General features: G+C 48.8%; 1 protein-coding gene across 4 annotated transcripts; it reads right to left on the reverse strand.

Moving 5' to 3' along the window:
• Positions 1 to 1537: 1537 nt before the first annotated feature.
• MEST (mesoderm specific transcript) lies at positions 1538 to 14098 on the reverse strand. Of its 4 annotated transcripts, none has more exons than XM_088141444.1 (12): positions 13960 to 14098; positions 12980 to 13134; positions 11924 to 12003; positions 11732 to 11809; positions 11154 to 11290; positions 10261 to 10319; positions 9444 to 9484; positions 8186 to 8256; positions 7731 to 7832; positions 5017 to 5093; positions 4837 to 4900; positions 1538 to 2514 (listed from the first exon to the last, which is right to left on the reverse strand). In XM_088141444.1, exons 2-12 carry the CDS (start codon positions 13131 to 13133, stop codon positions 2397 to 2399), a joined length of 981 nt encoding a protein of 326 aa, XP_087997570.1. In that variant the 5' UTR covers position 13134; positions 13960 to 14098; the 3' UTR covers positions 1538 to 2396. The 4 variants fall into 4 exon arrangements, with proteins under 4 accessions (XP_087997570.1, XP_087997571.1, XP_087997569.1 ...); XM_088141445.1 differs by lacking the exon at positions 13960 to 14098 and adding an exon at positions 13465 to 13918; XM_088141443.1 differs by lacking the exon at positions 13960 to 14098 and adding an exon at positions 13343 to 13918.
• Positions 14099 to 14522: the final 424 nt, after the last annotated feature.

Raw genomic sequence — 14522 nt, forward strand, 5'->3', positions numbered from 1 at the left:
CCTGGTGCCTTTCCATTGTGTGGGACTGCAGCTGCCAGAATTTCTCCCTGGGGTTGCGATGCCAGCAGAGCTGAAAGGCACCAAGTTGAGGAAGATGCAGCTGCAGGCCGACTTCAGGCCCTGCTTTAAGGTAATGATGCTCAGAGGCACCTGTGGAAGGTGGCAAGTGATGAAACCTGCACTGTGACATCATTGGGATTAGGAACAGATGGCCATGATCATGCGATTTCCAATAAAAGGTTTCAGGCAAACTGAATTAAGAACTAATGGAAAACCCAGGAAGTTCTCTATGCTGAAACACCCTACTGCAGCCTCTGTTGTCAGCCTCCTGGTTCTCAGAAACCTCAAGATTAGCCTTTAATGTCACCTCTTAGCTAATACATTAGAGAGAGGCTTCAGCCCCCTGCATGGACTCCTCCTCTGCTAAATAATCCTGTGGGTGGGTTCACACAACACGCCAAATCCAGGTCTGATACAAATCTAGTGGCTATATTCACAGAACATAAATGCGTGTTCTGCGTTCCTAGATTTTTGTAGCTCTGTGTGCTTTGATCTTGGCTAAATTTTCAAAACATGCTCAACCTGGCTATTCAGCCTCTTTTCTGGGGGGTCCTGACCTAGCTACTAGAGAGAGAGAGAGAGAGATGCATGCGAAACACACAGCTGTGTTTGAGAAAAGCACAGCGTTGGCCCTTTCTCATCTCCAGAAAGTCAACCCTTACCTTTTGCAGGAGAATCTTCTAGCCTGGCCTTGGTTAAAGGAACGACAAAAGCGTAAGATGCAGACCAGGATCAGGCAATCCTCACTGGCTGTGTTCACGTAATGCAAATGCTCGTTTCACACGCACACATTCATACGGCTCAACTGTATTCTTGCAACAGAAGGCACAAAATGGGCAGCTTTGGGGGGTTTTCAAGTCCAGCCAGCTGCCGTCCCACACCACCATTTCGCCCTTGGAGGAGAGGAAATTAAAAATCTCTGCTTAAGGCAGCTGGGGTCAGCACCCACACAGGCAGATTTGAAGGGGCTTTATCCATCCCCTAGTCCCCCCCTCCACTTTTTAACCCTCCCCCTGCAGGAGCAGGTGGTGACAATACAAAGGAGGCAGCCACCTGAGTTCCTAGACAGGCCCCGTTTCCTACTCCTGAGATGGAAGTTCTAAATTGTCCAGTCCAGACAAACGCAAGGTGAAATCTGATCGGAAAAGTCTGCATACTTCTGCGAGAAAGCCGCAATAAATCTGTTCTGCTCTGCTTGTCTCCCCCCAAAAATGGGTTGAATTCCAGCTGGACGATGCTCTCTTCCCTCCCCCCACCCCCAGGTATGGGGTGCAGGAAAGGGCAACCAAACTGCTGGGCCAAAAGCAGCCTCCCCCCACCAGGAGGAAAGACTAGACGGTTTGGGGTGTTTTAGCTTAGAACAAAAGCAGGAATATAATTGGGGTGTTTAAAAATACAGGGCATGGAAAAATCCCCCCCCCCCTCACTCTTAGGATCTAAGGTCATAAATAGAAAGTCAGTGCCAGGAGACGTGGGAGTGATAAAAAGAATGTCTTTATAGAATGCAGAGTTGCACTCTGAAGTTTACAAACAATTTAAATGGACTGAAAAGGAAATTAGACAGAGAATTAGACAAGTTACAGAGGAGGCACAAGACCTCCCTGGAAGATCAGCGGCTGAGAAGGGGCAGGGGAGGAAGGCGATTGCCTCCCATCCCTCGTGAGCTCCAGGATGCCTCTGTTGGACCACCATGAGACGCAAAACGCCACACTTGGTGGCCCTTTGATCTGATCCAGCCTTGGGACTCTTATGTGAGAAGCAAGACCAGCGTTCAGAAGAGCAAGAGGAGAATCGTCCACGAGATGTGGTGGTGGCCACTAGTTTAGGTAGTTGAAAAGGGGACTAGACCGATTGCTGGAGGCAGGCCTATTAATGGCTACTAGCTTTGATGATGGGGGCTGCCTCCAGGTGTTGAGTCTGTCCACTTCTACAAGCTAGGGGCACAGGAGCAACTACGGGAGAGGCGGCCTGCCTTGATTTCCTATTCGTGGGTCTCCAGGTGCGTCTGCAGGGCTCCACGTGAGACAGAACGCTGTCCAGATGAATCTCAGCCTGATCCAGCAGGAGTATTCTCATTTCTCGCTTGCTTATTCACTTTGTCTCCCTCTCACCGCATCCTCCAGAGGCAGGACTGGGGGAGCTCCCTGCAAGCTGCTTTAGGCCCCTCCACTGCCACCCGTCCATTTGTTTGATTCCCTAAGCTTACTCGCCACGACGGAGATTGCTGCGAGGTTTGGTTCTTTGCCATCCAGTTTTTGTCAGCAGTTCCCACGCCCAGCCTACTGCTCCAGAGTACGAAAACGAAAGGATGCTCTTCCACCCGTCTTGCTTGTGGCTCAGAAGGAGTTGATGAAGTTTAAGTAGGCATTCAAAAACCCCTGTGGGTCCTCCAGCTGCGGGTAGTGGCTGATGTGATCGTCCAGTACCGTCACTGTTGACATTGGAACCGCCTGCCTGTTGAAAAACAGCAGCGGTTCAGGGGTACTCCCTCCAAGAGCCATGGGGACAAGGGGAACTAGCACCATGTCAAGACCGTCACCAGGAAGAGCTTCGATCTGGAGGCCTTCAGATGCTACTTGTTTTAGCAAGGACGGACATGGCCATTCCTGGATAACACAGAACAAGCTTAAGGATTAGTTCTTGTTTATTGTTTGGTGGACTCATTTACTGAAGCAATTACACATGGTAGAGTCCTTTCTGGATTTGGGGACTGATGCTCAAAATATTGCCTGTGGGAAACTTCCTTGTGAAGACAAGGAGAGCAAAGTTCTTCCTTGCTTTTAGCTCTATCTTTTAGCTTGCAGCCCAAGTCATGTGCCAGCATTTGCCAGTACTATAATGCCCTTATATAAATCAATGGGGTGCCTGCAGCTGGAATATGGTGTGCAGTTCTGGTCGTCACACCTCAAAAACTTAGGAGGACAACTAAGAAGTTCAAGGGGTTGGAGCAGCTTCCTTATGAGGAAAGGTGGTGACATTTGGGACTTTTTAGACTAGAAAGGAGGTGAATGAGAGAGGACATGAAGAGGTATGCAGTATTATGAATGGTGTGACTCAAGTGGACAAGAAGCTGCTGCTTTCCCCTTCCCAAAATACTGAACCAAAGGTCGCCCAATGAAATTGAAACCTGGAAGAATCAGGACAGACAAAAGGAAATGTGTAATTCAACTTTGGCATTCACTACCACAAGATGTGATGTCCACCAGCTTGGCTGGCTTCAAGAAAGGGCTGGACCAATTCATGGAAGTCCTGGGGATCAAGGGCTCTTAGCCTTGATGGCGGTGGAACTGCTTCTGGAGGCCATCTGCTGGGAGACTAGCAGGCTTCCTTGGGCAGTTGGTTGGCCACCAGGAGAACAAACTGCTGGATTAGATGGGCCAGGCCATGGCTTATGTTGAGTGGGCAGCTACAGAAATCAAATAATGAAACCAGTAACATTTTCAGATGGGCAAGCAGATTGCCAGCAGTCTCCATAAGGATGGCATTACAAGCTGCTTCTCTACCCCAGAATTGGCGGTCAGCAGACACATTTGCTCAGACCCAATGCGTCTTCAAGTCTGAAAGCTCTGCTCCAAGTAACACCTGCCAAAGACGTTGGAGGCTCGTTTCACTGTTTGTCCACCAGGGCTGGGTAGAGATGGAGACTCAAAGGGCAACCAGGAACTCAGAGCAGACACACCACATTTGCCAAGAACGTCTTAAAACAGCCGCATCTCTTCCTGGGCTTGCGCAGAAGCCACAGTGCGAGCTCAGGGAAAGAAGTGCCTCATTTGTGTTCCCTACAAGTACCGTGTGGGATAGCACAAAGCACCCACAACTTTGACCCTCCACCCAGCCCTACTTTCCATCAATTGAGTCTCGAATCCTCTAATGGCTGCGTACAGCCACACGGGCCCGATCTCAACGAACGAGGCTGCTCCAAGTCATTTCTGACTGATGGAACTTCCGCTGGAGCACTTTAAAAAATTCAAGAAATCCCAGGAAGACGCAAATCCGAAGACGTTTGGTAGCACCTTTTCTAATGAATTCATTTTATTAAAAGGCATCAGCTTTTGTGAGCTGCAAATTGCTTCATCATACGCAATGGAGTGACTAGACCAGTGTTTCTCAACCTTGGCAACTTTCAGATGGGTGGTCTTCAACTCCCAGAATTCCCCAGCCAGCATGGCTGGCTGGGGAATTCTGGGAGTTGAAGTCCACCCATCTGAAAGTTGCCAAGGTTGAGAAACACTGGTCTAGCACAATCAAAGCCCCATTCTATCCTATGCACGCTCACACGATGCCATGCAATCCAGGATCGCCATTTGAGAGTACCCTGCAAGCCAACAGACAACAATGTTGTCTACATTCCACCAACTAGGAGGTAAGTGCAGCTCATTCAGGATGGGTGCTTCAAAGAACAAAGAACAACGTATGAAGAGATGGGTGGGCCTGGCGAAACCCAAAATGGCTTGCAGGGACAGAAAAGAATGGGGAGATGTCATAAACGGTGTGGACGTAAATCGCTTTCAGCTGCTTCGTTCCCTTTTTTTAATCTCCTGCCTTTAGTTTCTTGGCTTCCTATTTCTTACTCCTTCCCTGTGCTTTCCATAACGTAGCTTATCCGGAAAGGCAACTGAGGGATTTACGGTTGTGCACAGATACGCAGATGTACGTATGTACGTCCCTGATGCGCCAAGGCTCTGTCTCACTTCAGATCGAGAAAAGAGTGAAAACCATATTGGTTTGTGAGGCCTTGAAATGTTATCAGGAGACCTTCTGGCCTCCCCAGCTTACTTGTAAAGCTGAAGAAATTCTGGGTAAGGATTCACAGGATCTAGCGGTCCATAAATCAGATGCACTGGAAGAGAGGAAGGACAACTTGTGGAAATGAAGACGCAAATGAAGACAAAGACCTCTGAGCTCTTCCCGCTCTTCTGCAGCCCATCCAAATCCCGAGGAGCCGTTCCTACTCACAGGGAACAGAGGTGGATTTAAGAGCTCCGATCCAGCGTTCTCTGTGCTGCTTCCGCTGGTTGATGTACTGTAAAAGGCTGAAAAGTAAAATTAAGGGGTAAAGGTTTGTTTGGAGCCCAAGGTAGAAATCAGTCTGAAGTTCCAAGTGCCAAGATAAGGAAACAAGGAAGGTGGCTCCCCAGACAGCTACGTACGCACCCCTCACACCCCTACATACACTTCTGGGGTCAGCAATGGAATGCAGAGGGCAGCAAAGAAGTATGACCTGGTAAGACGAGGAATTAAGGAGCGTGACATGAAAAAAAGGGAAGCATAGCTAAAACTAGTTCACACAAACACAATGCCATATACTTTCCTATCCTCACAAGCTATCCTCACTTCTACCCCATACATACAACACATTTACACATTGTCTTTAGTTCACTGAACTTCCCATCTCTCTTTTTGTAGACCTCACCAACTCTTCCTACCCCAACTTTCTCCGTCTTCCCCTTCCTCTTGACCCATCCACTCTTCCTTCCTAGGTTTGTTTTGAAAGTCAGCTCATATTCCCCAGCTGGCTGGGGAATTCTAGGAGGTGAAGTCCACACATCTTCAAGTGGTCAAGGTTGAGAAACACTGCCTTAACCACTTCCCCAAAGTGTCTCTCTTAGTCTCATTCCTTAACATTCACCAATTTGCTAAGTATTCCATTTATTCTCCATGCTTCCATCATCTCCCACCCAGATCACATTCAGCAACCAGCCTTCCCTCTATATTCACGCAAAACATTCCACATTTGAGAACTATGTCTTATGCCACCTATGTTGTGTGAACCAACGCGGCCTGCTTAGCAAGCCATGCCTTAGTGCCATGTGTGACTGGCATCACTCATGACTTGGTGCCAAGGGCACAAGTGACCCAGAATCCAAGCAAGCTTGGATAGTTCATCCATGAGTCTTCTAAGTTGAGCATGGTTTAAAGAATTACTCCAAGGGTTTCAGGCTGAGGTCTTCCCCAGCCCTTCCTGAAGAGACACGGGATTGAACCTGGAGCCTTCTGTGTCCAAACCATGTGCTCCAGCTCTAAGCCATGTCCCCTTCCTCAAAAGCTGATGCATTCTGCAGCTCTGAAAAGCGACAAAGCTTTGTTTGGGATAACTGAAAAGGACCAAGGTAGGGGAGAGGGAAGGGGTGTCAGGACTCAGCCGAGGGGCTCACGACATTTATGGAGCTCACCTGGTGGCTCGCTTAGCTGGTATCTCCTCACCTTCCCCTCAAGACTTGTTTTGGGTAACGGCCATAAAAGGCAGAACAGCAGCTCCCCCCGTAACTTCCAAAACAAAGCAGAAGCCTGGTCTCTGAAACAGGATCCCCCACTTTCGGCAGGGCTCGGAGGACAGCTGACATCTCCAGCACCAAGCCACAGGGATGGAAGAGACACTCAAGGTTTTCAAGGGCATGAAGAACAAGCAGGTATTCTGTAGTCCCCCCCAAGGTGACAACGTAAAAAGGCTGCTCAGCTGATTGCACCCCAGGTCTCAACCTTCTCCCCAACCGGGGACTTGCCAGCACATTAGAACATGTTAAAAACCGGATTATGACAGATTTGAAGGCTGCTTTGAAGAAGCCGTATGCAGCTCCCCACCCCAAGCATAAAATGTCTTAATTCAAATCGGCTGCTTGGAACATTCTGAGCGTGAAGCAAAATCCTCGTGCTCCAAGAGTTTTGTCTGGACGTCAGAACAAAACGCTGCGTCTTTCGATCACCAAACGCACCTTGAAAGAGGTCCTTCCAACCTCCAGACCAGGCCACTGGAGCATTCAATTCACGTTTGGACTAAAACACAGCCATCCATTTCAAGCTCTGTTCCAACAGCCACTTTGACCTGCTGGGGGTCTCAGAAGGGCAAGGGCAAAAAAGGTTTTGGCCTTGTCATTTAGGTGGGTTAAGGCTGGGGAAAGGAACAGGAAGCTTCTAAAAGACAAAGCATGGCCCCTCCCTACCTTCACCCCCTCCCTGCAAAAAGACTAAGATGATTTCTGACATTGGGAACAGCAGGAACTGGGGGGAGAATCAAAAGGAAAAAAAGTGCGCCAGCAATGTTTGGCCATCCAAGTTCAGCTGGGCACACCTGGGAAGCTGGGGAACGCAAATGGATGATGGGGCATCCAGAGAGGGTCAAAAAAGTCAAAATGGGGGCCATGACTGTGTGACTGAAGTTCTGCCCCTTTTTTACATGCTTCAAAGCTTCAATTGCACAATCACAGCCACCATCTGATTTTTTTGAACCCCCCCCTCTCCACGGACACCCCTGGGTGCTCTGTGACTGGCCACAGGCGACTAAACTATATATTATACTGAAGGCTGGTGGACTGAAACATACATATAATAAATGAAAGGAGGTAGGTGGCAATACTAGCCAATCAGGGCTGATCACTAAAATAGCTAACTAGGGTGCAACGTGGGCTAAGACTTGGATAGGAGACCACTAGGAAATGCCAGGGCTTGACGCTCAGTGGGGAAGTTCAAACAAATCTCAGAAAAAAGAACACTTCAGCACCCATTGCCAAGAAAATGACAGTTGTGTCCATGAACTCCCCAGAAACTTGGTTTGACTCAAACAAGATTCTGCCTTGCCCTTGTTCAGAAAAGAAGCAAAGGCAGAGCCATGCTTAAGCAACAAAGAAGCCCAACTGTCCCCGAGCTCTGCATTTGGGGATCTAACGCCCTACCTGTCCACCACGAGGTTTCCATCGTTTGTTCGCATGACTGTCCACATGTCCCAGTATTCTGCCTCCGAAGGCTGGGTGTACGGGCCAAAGACTGCAGCGAGGCTGGAGGGATTCAAAACGGGATGGATCAGAAGCGAAGGACTCACACCCTGGAAGCATCCAGTTGATGCTCTCTCTCGATGACCGGCTCCCCAATCCAAATTTCTTTCTTTGTGTTTAAATACATTCCTATTTTTAGGACTCTAGGGAGATTATTTGAGGACCTTCATTCTAGAAAGTGTTTCTCGAACTTGGCCAACTTGAAGACATGTGGGCTTCAACCCCCAGAATTCCCCAGCCAGCATGGCTGGCTGGGGAATTCTGGGAGTTGAAGCCCACATGTCTTCAAGTTGGCCAAGTTCGAGAAACACTGTTCTAGAAGGACCAGAATCCAAAAACTTAAAATGCAAACTCACCTTTTGGTGAAGAAGAAATAGTTTGTAAGCCGAGTAATAATGGGTGAAAGCAGACCACCATCTTTGAGAATCTTAAAAGGGGGAGAGAAAAAATCAAGACTACGTTCTTATAGGACACCTGATGCAGTTTGTATGGGGAGGAAGAGGGGAAGCAAAGCAGGCCTGATGCAGCAAAGTTGAAGGGAAACACACCAGCTGCTAGCCAATAAAAAAAGTCCTTTCCGAAATTAAGATTCCTACTGCCACTCAGTTGAAGATCCTTTCATCTGGTTCCAAGTTTCGAAGCTGGCACATTTTGCCACATTATTTCTCCACGGCGGTTGAGGATCTCCAGATATCAGAGGAGAGAAAGATCAAGAGACAGGCCTTTCTAGCAAGACCGGTTCAGTTCAGAATGAAAGGATATAATCTGGCTTACAGATGAGATTTTTCAGTACAAATTTAATCCTCGCTTTCCACTCCTTTTCTTCCCCTCTCCTCCCGGTTGCCTTTTCTGCTGAATTAGTATCCCATGCAAGGAACTCTTTAGAAATTCTCAGAAATTCAACTGGGAACTTCTCATTGTGGAAAGCTTTATTGGCTGAATGTCCTGCTTCTGTTATTTATCAGCGTACCAAAGGTATAACAGAGGCATAAAACTGAACAGATAAAAGCTTTCCAGAAAGACGTACTAGAGGGAAACGATATTGTGCAAGGCTACTTGTTCAAAATAAGCCAGGAAATTACTGGGTTTCATTTGTTTTTAATAAAGAAATAAGACAGGACAATTATTTGAACTCTAAGCTACATCTACAGGCTATAACTAAACAAACAATTACAAATTAGAGTTCCAATTAAATCAAAGAGTTTCAAAGAAGGGATCAAGCCCAGCCACAAATATTTCAGAAAGTTTTAAGAATGCTACTATAAGGTATCAATAAATTTCATTAAGCAGCAGCCTTTGGGTGGAAAAAAACGCTCAGGGAGAACATTCAGGAAACGAAAAGGAGGTTGCCAACTCCTATTGCAACTCTCTTCCCTCCTCATACGCACAATCTCTTGTCCTAGTACTTCCACTTAATCTGCCTTTTTAAAATAAAAGCTGACTGTTGCAAAAAAGAAAATTCAGTGCCAGAGCTTGCAGACATAACACAGACAAAGCGGGATTTGTTTGGCTACGGGAAGATCCAAAAAAGGAAACAAAAAAGATATTCCAACCCAATCCTTAATAAGAGAAATCTTAAATTCAACTTGGCATTTTTCTGCAAAAGCAAATTACCTTCTGGATGAATCTGGGATAATGAGTTTCTGGAAAAATACCTGCAAGTTTCAAAAAGGAATTTAAATAAGACATTTGTCGTGACACTTTTTCATCTCATGAACACAATTTTTATCCAGATTGAGTGTGGCAGGAGATGTGGCCGAAACAGAGGATACAGCATCGGGTGAGTGGTAAAAAAGGCATATCCCAAAAGTTCAAGATTTAGTCCTTGGCATAGCGGCATCGAATTGCGGGGAGGAGGGGCAAAATAGGCAAGCTGATGGATACAGGTAGTCCTCACTTAACAACTATTTGTTTAACAACAGTCTGGTGTTACAACGGCCTTGGGAAAAGTGCTTTACGACCCCCACGGTCATGTGATCATGATTTGTGACCATTTTTACGATGGTCATTAAGCAAATCACCCCAGTCAGTAAGCAAATCACTTGGTTGTTAAGTGAATTAAGACAAAAAAGTCCATTGGGAAAGCTGGATTTGCTTAACGGCCATGTGATTCACTTAACGACCATGTGATTCACTTAATGACCATCGTAAAAAAGTTGCGAAATCCATTCCAATTTGCTTAGTGACCAAATCACTTAGCAACCTAAATTCTGGTCCCTATTATGGTTGGATAACAAAGCTACCTGTATGTACATGTGCAGTACCTGTAAAAGGGGCTGGGGCTTGGATCGTGATGCCACATCAGCCCTCTTGCTTGCTTGACTTCCCCCCATGGATGCCACTGCCCGAGCTGAGACTGAACCAACCATCTTACACTTCGAGTAACTTTTCAAGAGAAAGCGGTGGGAGATCTTTGCCATAAGTGACTCACCTCCATTTGACAGACACAGACTATTGATAAGGACGCATCCAGTTTTATTGTGTTCGTACCTGAAAGCAGAGAAAATGGTGTAAGATAGAGCTAAACGCAACAACTCACCAAGCTGGCTCATGTGCTTTTGGGGAAGTTCTGAGAACACTTTGCTTTTTTTTTTTAACAGCAATAAGAGGCATCACCTCGAAGGGCTAGCTGGATTCCAGGTATATCTTAACCTTACACTACGGATACACTCAATCTCTTACCATAATGTTGAAATGCAATGTAATACAGGTAGTCCTTGTTTAGCGACCACAATTGGGACCAGCCACTTGGTCGTTAAGCAAAGCAGTCACTAAGTGAAACCACAACTGTGCTTATGATCTTCCTTCAGCTTTCCTTGGCTTTACAGACCTGCAAAGGTCATAAATGCGAGAACTGGTTGCAAAGGTTGAGAGGGCTGGCCTCCGTCGGCCTCTTGGATTTTTTATCTTTTTTTCTATCTGTGTAAGTGTGGTTCTTTTTTATAACTTTTAATTATGTATTTATGGTTTTAATTTGATGTAAACCGCCCAGAGTCCCCCATTGTGGGGAGATGGGCGGGGACAAGTCTACTAAATAAAAATAATAATAATAAAATGACTTTTTCATCATCGTCGTAACTGCAAACGGTCACTAAGGCAGTTGCTAAACAAGGACAACCTGCATAGTGACCGTACTTACAAAACTAAGGACCAAGCCCAACTCTGCAGCACAAACGTTTGCTCAAGCTTTTGCACGGACCCCAAATGTGGCACCAAAAGAGAACACCAGCCACAACCCAGCAAAACCTCAAAAAGATCCCTGATGGTTCAGTTCCTTGGGAAAGGGGCTGACGATGAAGGCAAAGCTTGAGGGCTTCCAGCCACCTGTAGAGCAGCTCTTGCGCGACGGTGTCTCCATAGTCGTGTGAAAGGAGGTTGATCCGTTGATTCAAAAGGCCCAAGTGGCGCAAAAGACCCTCCACAATGCTGGCTTGTTCAAAGATGGAGTACTGATGAGGCCGCTGTTTGCAATGCAAAGGGAGAATGAGCATCAAATGCAAAGGTCAGCTCTGTCCCGCTAGTGGCAAACACCTACCTCAACTTTACCCCTCGGGTTACAAGCGGGCACTTCTCGGCTTCTGCAACGCCCCTTGGCAAGAGCCAAATGCAGACAAACAGCCAAGCAGAGGCGGCCACGGTCAAGATGGAAGCTGCGATCACACCACTGAAACCCCACACTTTGTGCGTGAAGGTGGGGAGCTTCAACTGCACGGTCACAGCTGCCATCTTGACATTCTGACCCCTTCAGAGATGCCCCTGATGCCACGCAAGACTTTTCCTTGCTTCTGCATGCCTGAATTGGGTCTCCCCTCCCCTTCCAAGATCTGCCTTCCCCTTTCTTCTGTTTTTGAAAAAAGGAAGCTAAGAAAGAAACCGCCCAGCGCCCTTCAAAACATACTCACAGGCTTGTCGCTGAAGCCGAACCCGACAAAATCCAGCGCGATCACCCGGTGAAATCGTTGCGTGAGCCCTTCCCAAATCTGCAGGCGAGGCGAGAAGGAAAAGGTGGGAGGGAGGGCGGCCCCCCGTCAGTTCCCTACGGCATCTCCACAGCCTTGCCCCCCCCACACTCACCGTTTCCGCTGCCCCCTCACCTTGTACCAGTCGTAACTGGAGGTCGGAAAGCCATGCAAGAGAACCACAATGTCCGAACTCCCGACAGCCCCGGGGGAATCTGAAGGAGAAAGAGAACAGCAGTCCAGCCGTTCGACTTCCCCGAATTTATCGTTATCAGCGGGTGAGCAAAAAACAGAGAGCAGATGCAACACCTGAGATGAATCTCTACATTACACCCCTTGCACATCAGCCAGAAGGGGTCAAGCTGTTCAGCGCTGGGGACAGATTTGGTCACCACCCAAGCACGACGCTCTTAAATTTGCAAAAAGGAAGCGTGCCCCTTTGTGGCTAAAGGAATCCTTTGAACCCTGGCCAAGTTTCTTCCCAAGCGTGTCACTGAAGCACTAGTTCTGCTGTATGTTAAACCACAAACTAGTTTTAAGTAGCTAATGTCTACTGCCTTTGTAGGGTGCCAGTTTGCTTCTACACCCAGCTGTGACTTTGAAAGCCCTAAATCACCCAGGATCAGAACATTTCAAGAATCACCTCTTTCTAAACAAGCCTCCTTCCACCAAGCTCTGTGGCGCTTTGAATTCAGTTCAGAAAAGGGGTTTCAAAACACCCAGGAGGGCCAAACGCAACTCCTCTCTGCAACTGATTAAAGCAGCTGCCTCTTTTTAGGGCTGCGCAACTGCAGCAGAAGCCTTGCTGGAAAATGCCACGGCCGCTTTAAACAGATCCCAGCAGGACTGAGTATGGGTTCCTATGTCCTTTGAAGCACCCTTCTGAATCGAACTCAGAGCGCTGCAGAGCCTCCCCATGCAAGAAAGGGTCTCTTCCGACCCATCACCAAGACTGGCATCACTGCTCAGTCACTGCATTTGGCCCCCACGTTGCCAGCTTTCCAACGGGCTGCAGGTTTCTTTCAAGAGTCTTCCTGAAAGTCATTCTTCATAGAACTGTCTTTTACGTCTGTGCCCCTCTCGTTATCTTATTTAGGACCGCTGCTCTGTTCCTGTAGCAAACGGCCTCGCGTGCCCCCTTCGGGAAAAGTGGCCAGGTATTTAAGGAGCTGAGAAATGCATCTACGAAACCTCTGAAAAAGATGTTCTGGGTTTTGTACGTGAAGAAACTCCCCGAGGACCGCCACGAGTGCAGAGCCGGAGACAGCTTGGGAGGCGGGATGTGCAGGTAAACCGCAACCAGGGGGACCATCAGCAGACCGACTTGAATCCACCACTCTCTCATTCTGGAAAGGGGGGGGAGAGGGGGGAAAAAAGAAGATAAACTAACTCCAAGGCAGGTCCCCAATTGGCACCTGGAGCAGCAGCTCGAAGGAGGCCCCGGGCAAAGCTTTCTCAGCCAGGCATCTGCCACGAAACAGGTGTGGGGCTTCCATCATTAAAACAGCAAAACATGGAGCAAGATTTGACACCCCCCCAAGGCGAGACTAAAACCTTTGCAAGGAAACAGCTCCCGAGGCTGGGTCCCCACTTCTCCTCCCGCCCCACACGAATCCCTTCGGTGGGCTGGGACTACCACTCCCATCATCTCCAGGCAGGACAGGAATCCAGCAAACCTCAGAAAATGCACCCACAGGCTGCTTTTGAGTTCTGGAACACCCCCCCCCTTTTTTTTTAAATGAGCCGCTCCCTTAAAAAAAAAAACCTTTTCCTGGACACTGTGTGCGTGCAAACCAACACTGCCCCCCCCCAAGAAAGCCTCGCAACGTGCAAGCCCGTGGACCTAGGCGGGAGCCCCAAATCTTACAGGACTTTTTCCCCATCCACTCAACCTCCTGGGGGGCAGCCCCGAGGAGGGCACTTCCCGGGAGGGGGGTGCAAAAAACCCCCCTTCTCTTCCCCAGCCATTGCAACACAACCCATTTTCCCTTCCGGTTTGCAAGCTGCCTCCCCCCCAAAGATCCCTTTTTCTCCTTCCTCCCCCCCCAAAAAGGGGAAGCGAGCCTCCCGGCCCGGGATCCCCTCCTAGCGGCCAAAAACACGGGGGGGCGGTCCCATCTCTTCTCCCCCCACCCCTATCCTGGGGAGGGCGCACATGCGCTCTCGCTCACCTGGGCTACAGTCTGGAAGAACGCAGGCAGGCGCGCGGGGGAAGGCGCATGCGCGTCCCGGGCAGGCTCGCCCCGCCCCTCGGGGCTTCCGCGAGCTGCTCTGGTTCCGCGATCGGAGCTTTGCAGCGCCGCGGAGCGTTTTGCAAGCGAAGCCGAGGCGGGCGGGCGGGCGAGCGGCTGCAGAGAGAGGAAAGCGGCGAGGAGGGGGGTGCGTCCGGGATGGCTTGGGGAGGCACGTCTTGCTCCTTCTCCAACCTGGCGCCCGGCTCCGGCGGGATTGGGGCAGGCGCCGGGCGCCCCCTTTTGCAGGGCGCCGAGGCGGAGGATCCTGCTTTTGATCCCGGGGGTGCATTGAGGTTATGGAGGGTGTTTAAAAGGCGGGGGGAGTGCTGTGCATGCTTCGGAGGGACGCGTTTTGCAGCCGAACGAAGCCTGTATTTATGATTTTTTTTAATATCAACAGCCCCGCATTTCCTCCGCTGCCACTCTGAAACTCAATACTATGCCTTGCAACGATAGGCTTTATTAAGCCTGTAGATCAGTGTTTCTCAACCTCGGCCACT

This window comes from Python bivittatus, unplaced genomic scaffold (genome assembly GCF_059951505.1).
Source record: "Python bivittatus isolate LINGU-HERP-01145 unplaced genomic scaffold, Pbiv_v1 ctg000330_np1212, whole genome shotgun sequence".
In the NCBI taxonomy this organism is placed as follows: domain Eukaryota; kingdom Metazoa; phylum Chordata; class Lepidosauria; order Squamata; family Pythonidae; genus Python; species Python bivittatus.

Excerpts from the sequence above, each read along its gene's own strand:
- MEST (XM_088141444.1), bottom strand. The coding sequence starts at position 13,133 with ATGAGAGAGTGGTGGATTCAAGTCGGTCTGCTGATGGTCCCCCTGGTT. Across the intron at positions 12,004-12,979 it reads CCAGAACATCTTTTTCAGAG|ATTCCCCCGGGGCTGTCGGG; the intron begins GTTTCGTAGATG and ends TTTCTCCTTCAG. Across the intron at positions 2,515-4,836 it reads GAATTTCTTCAGCTTTACAA|GCAGGCGGTTCCAATGTCAA; the intron begins GTAAGCTGGGGA and ends GTTTTTCAACAG.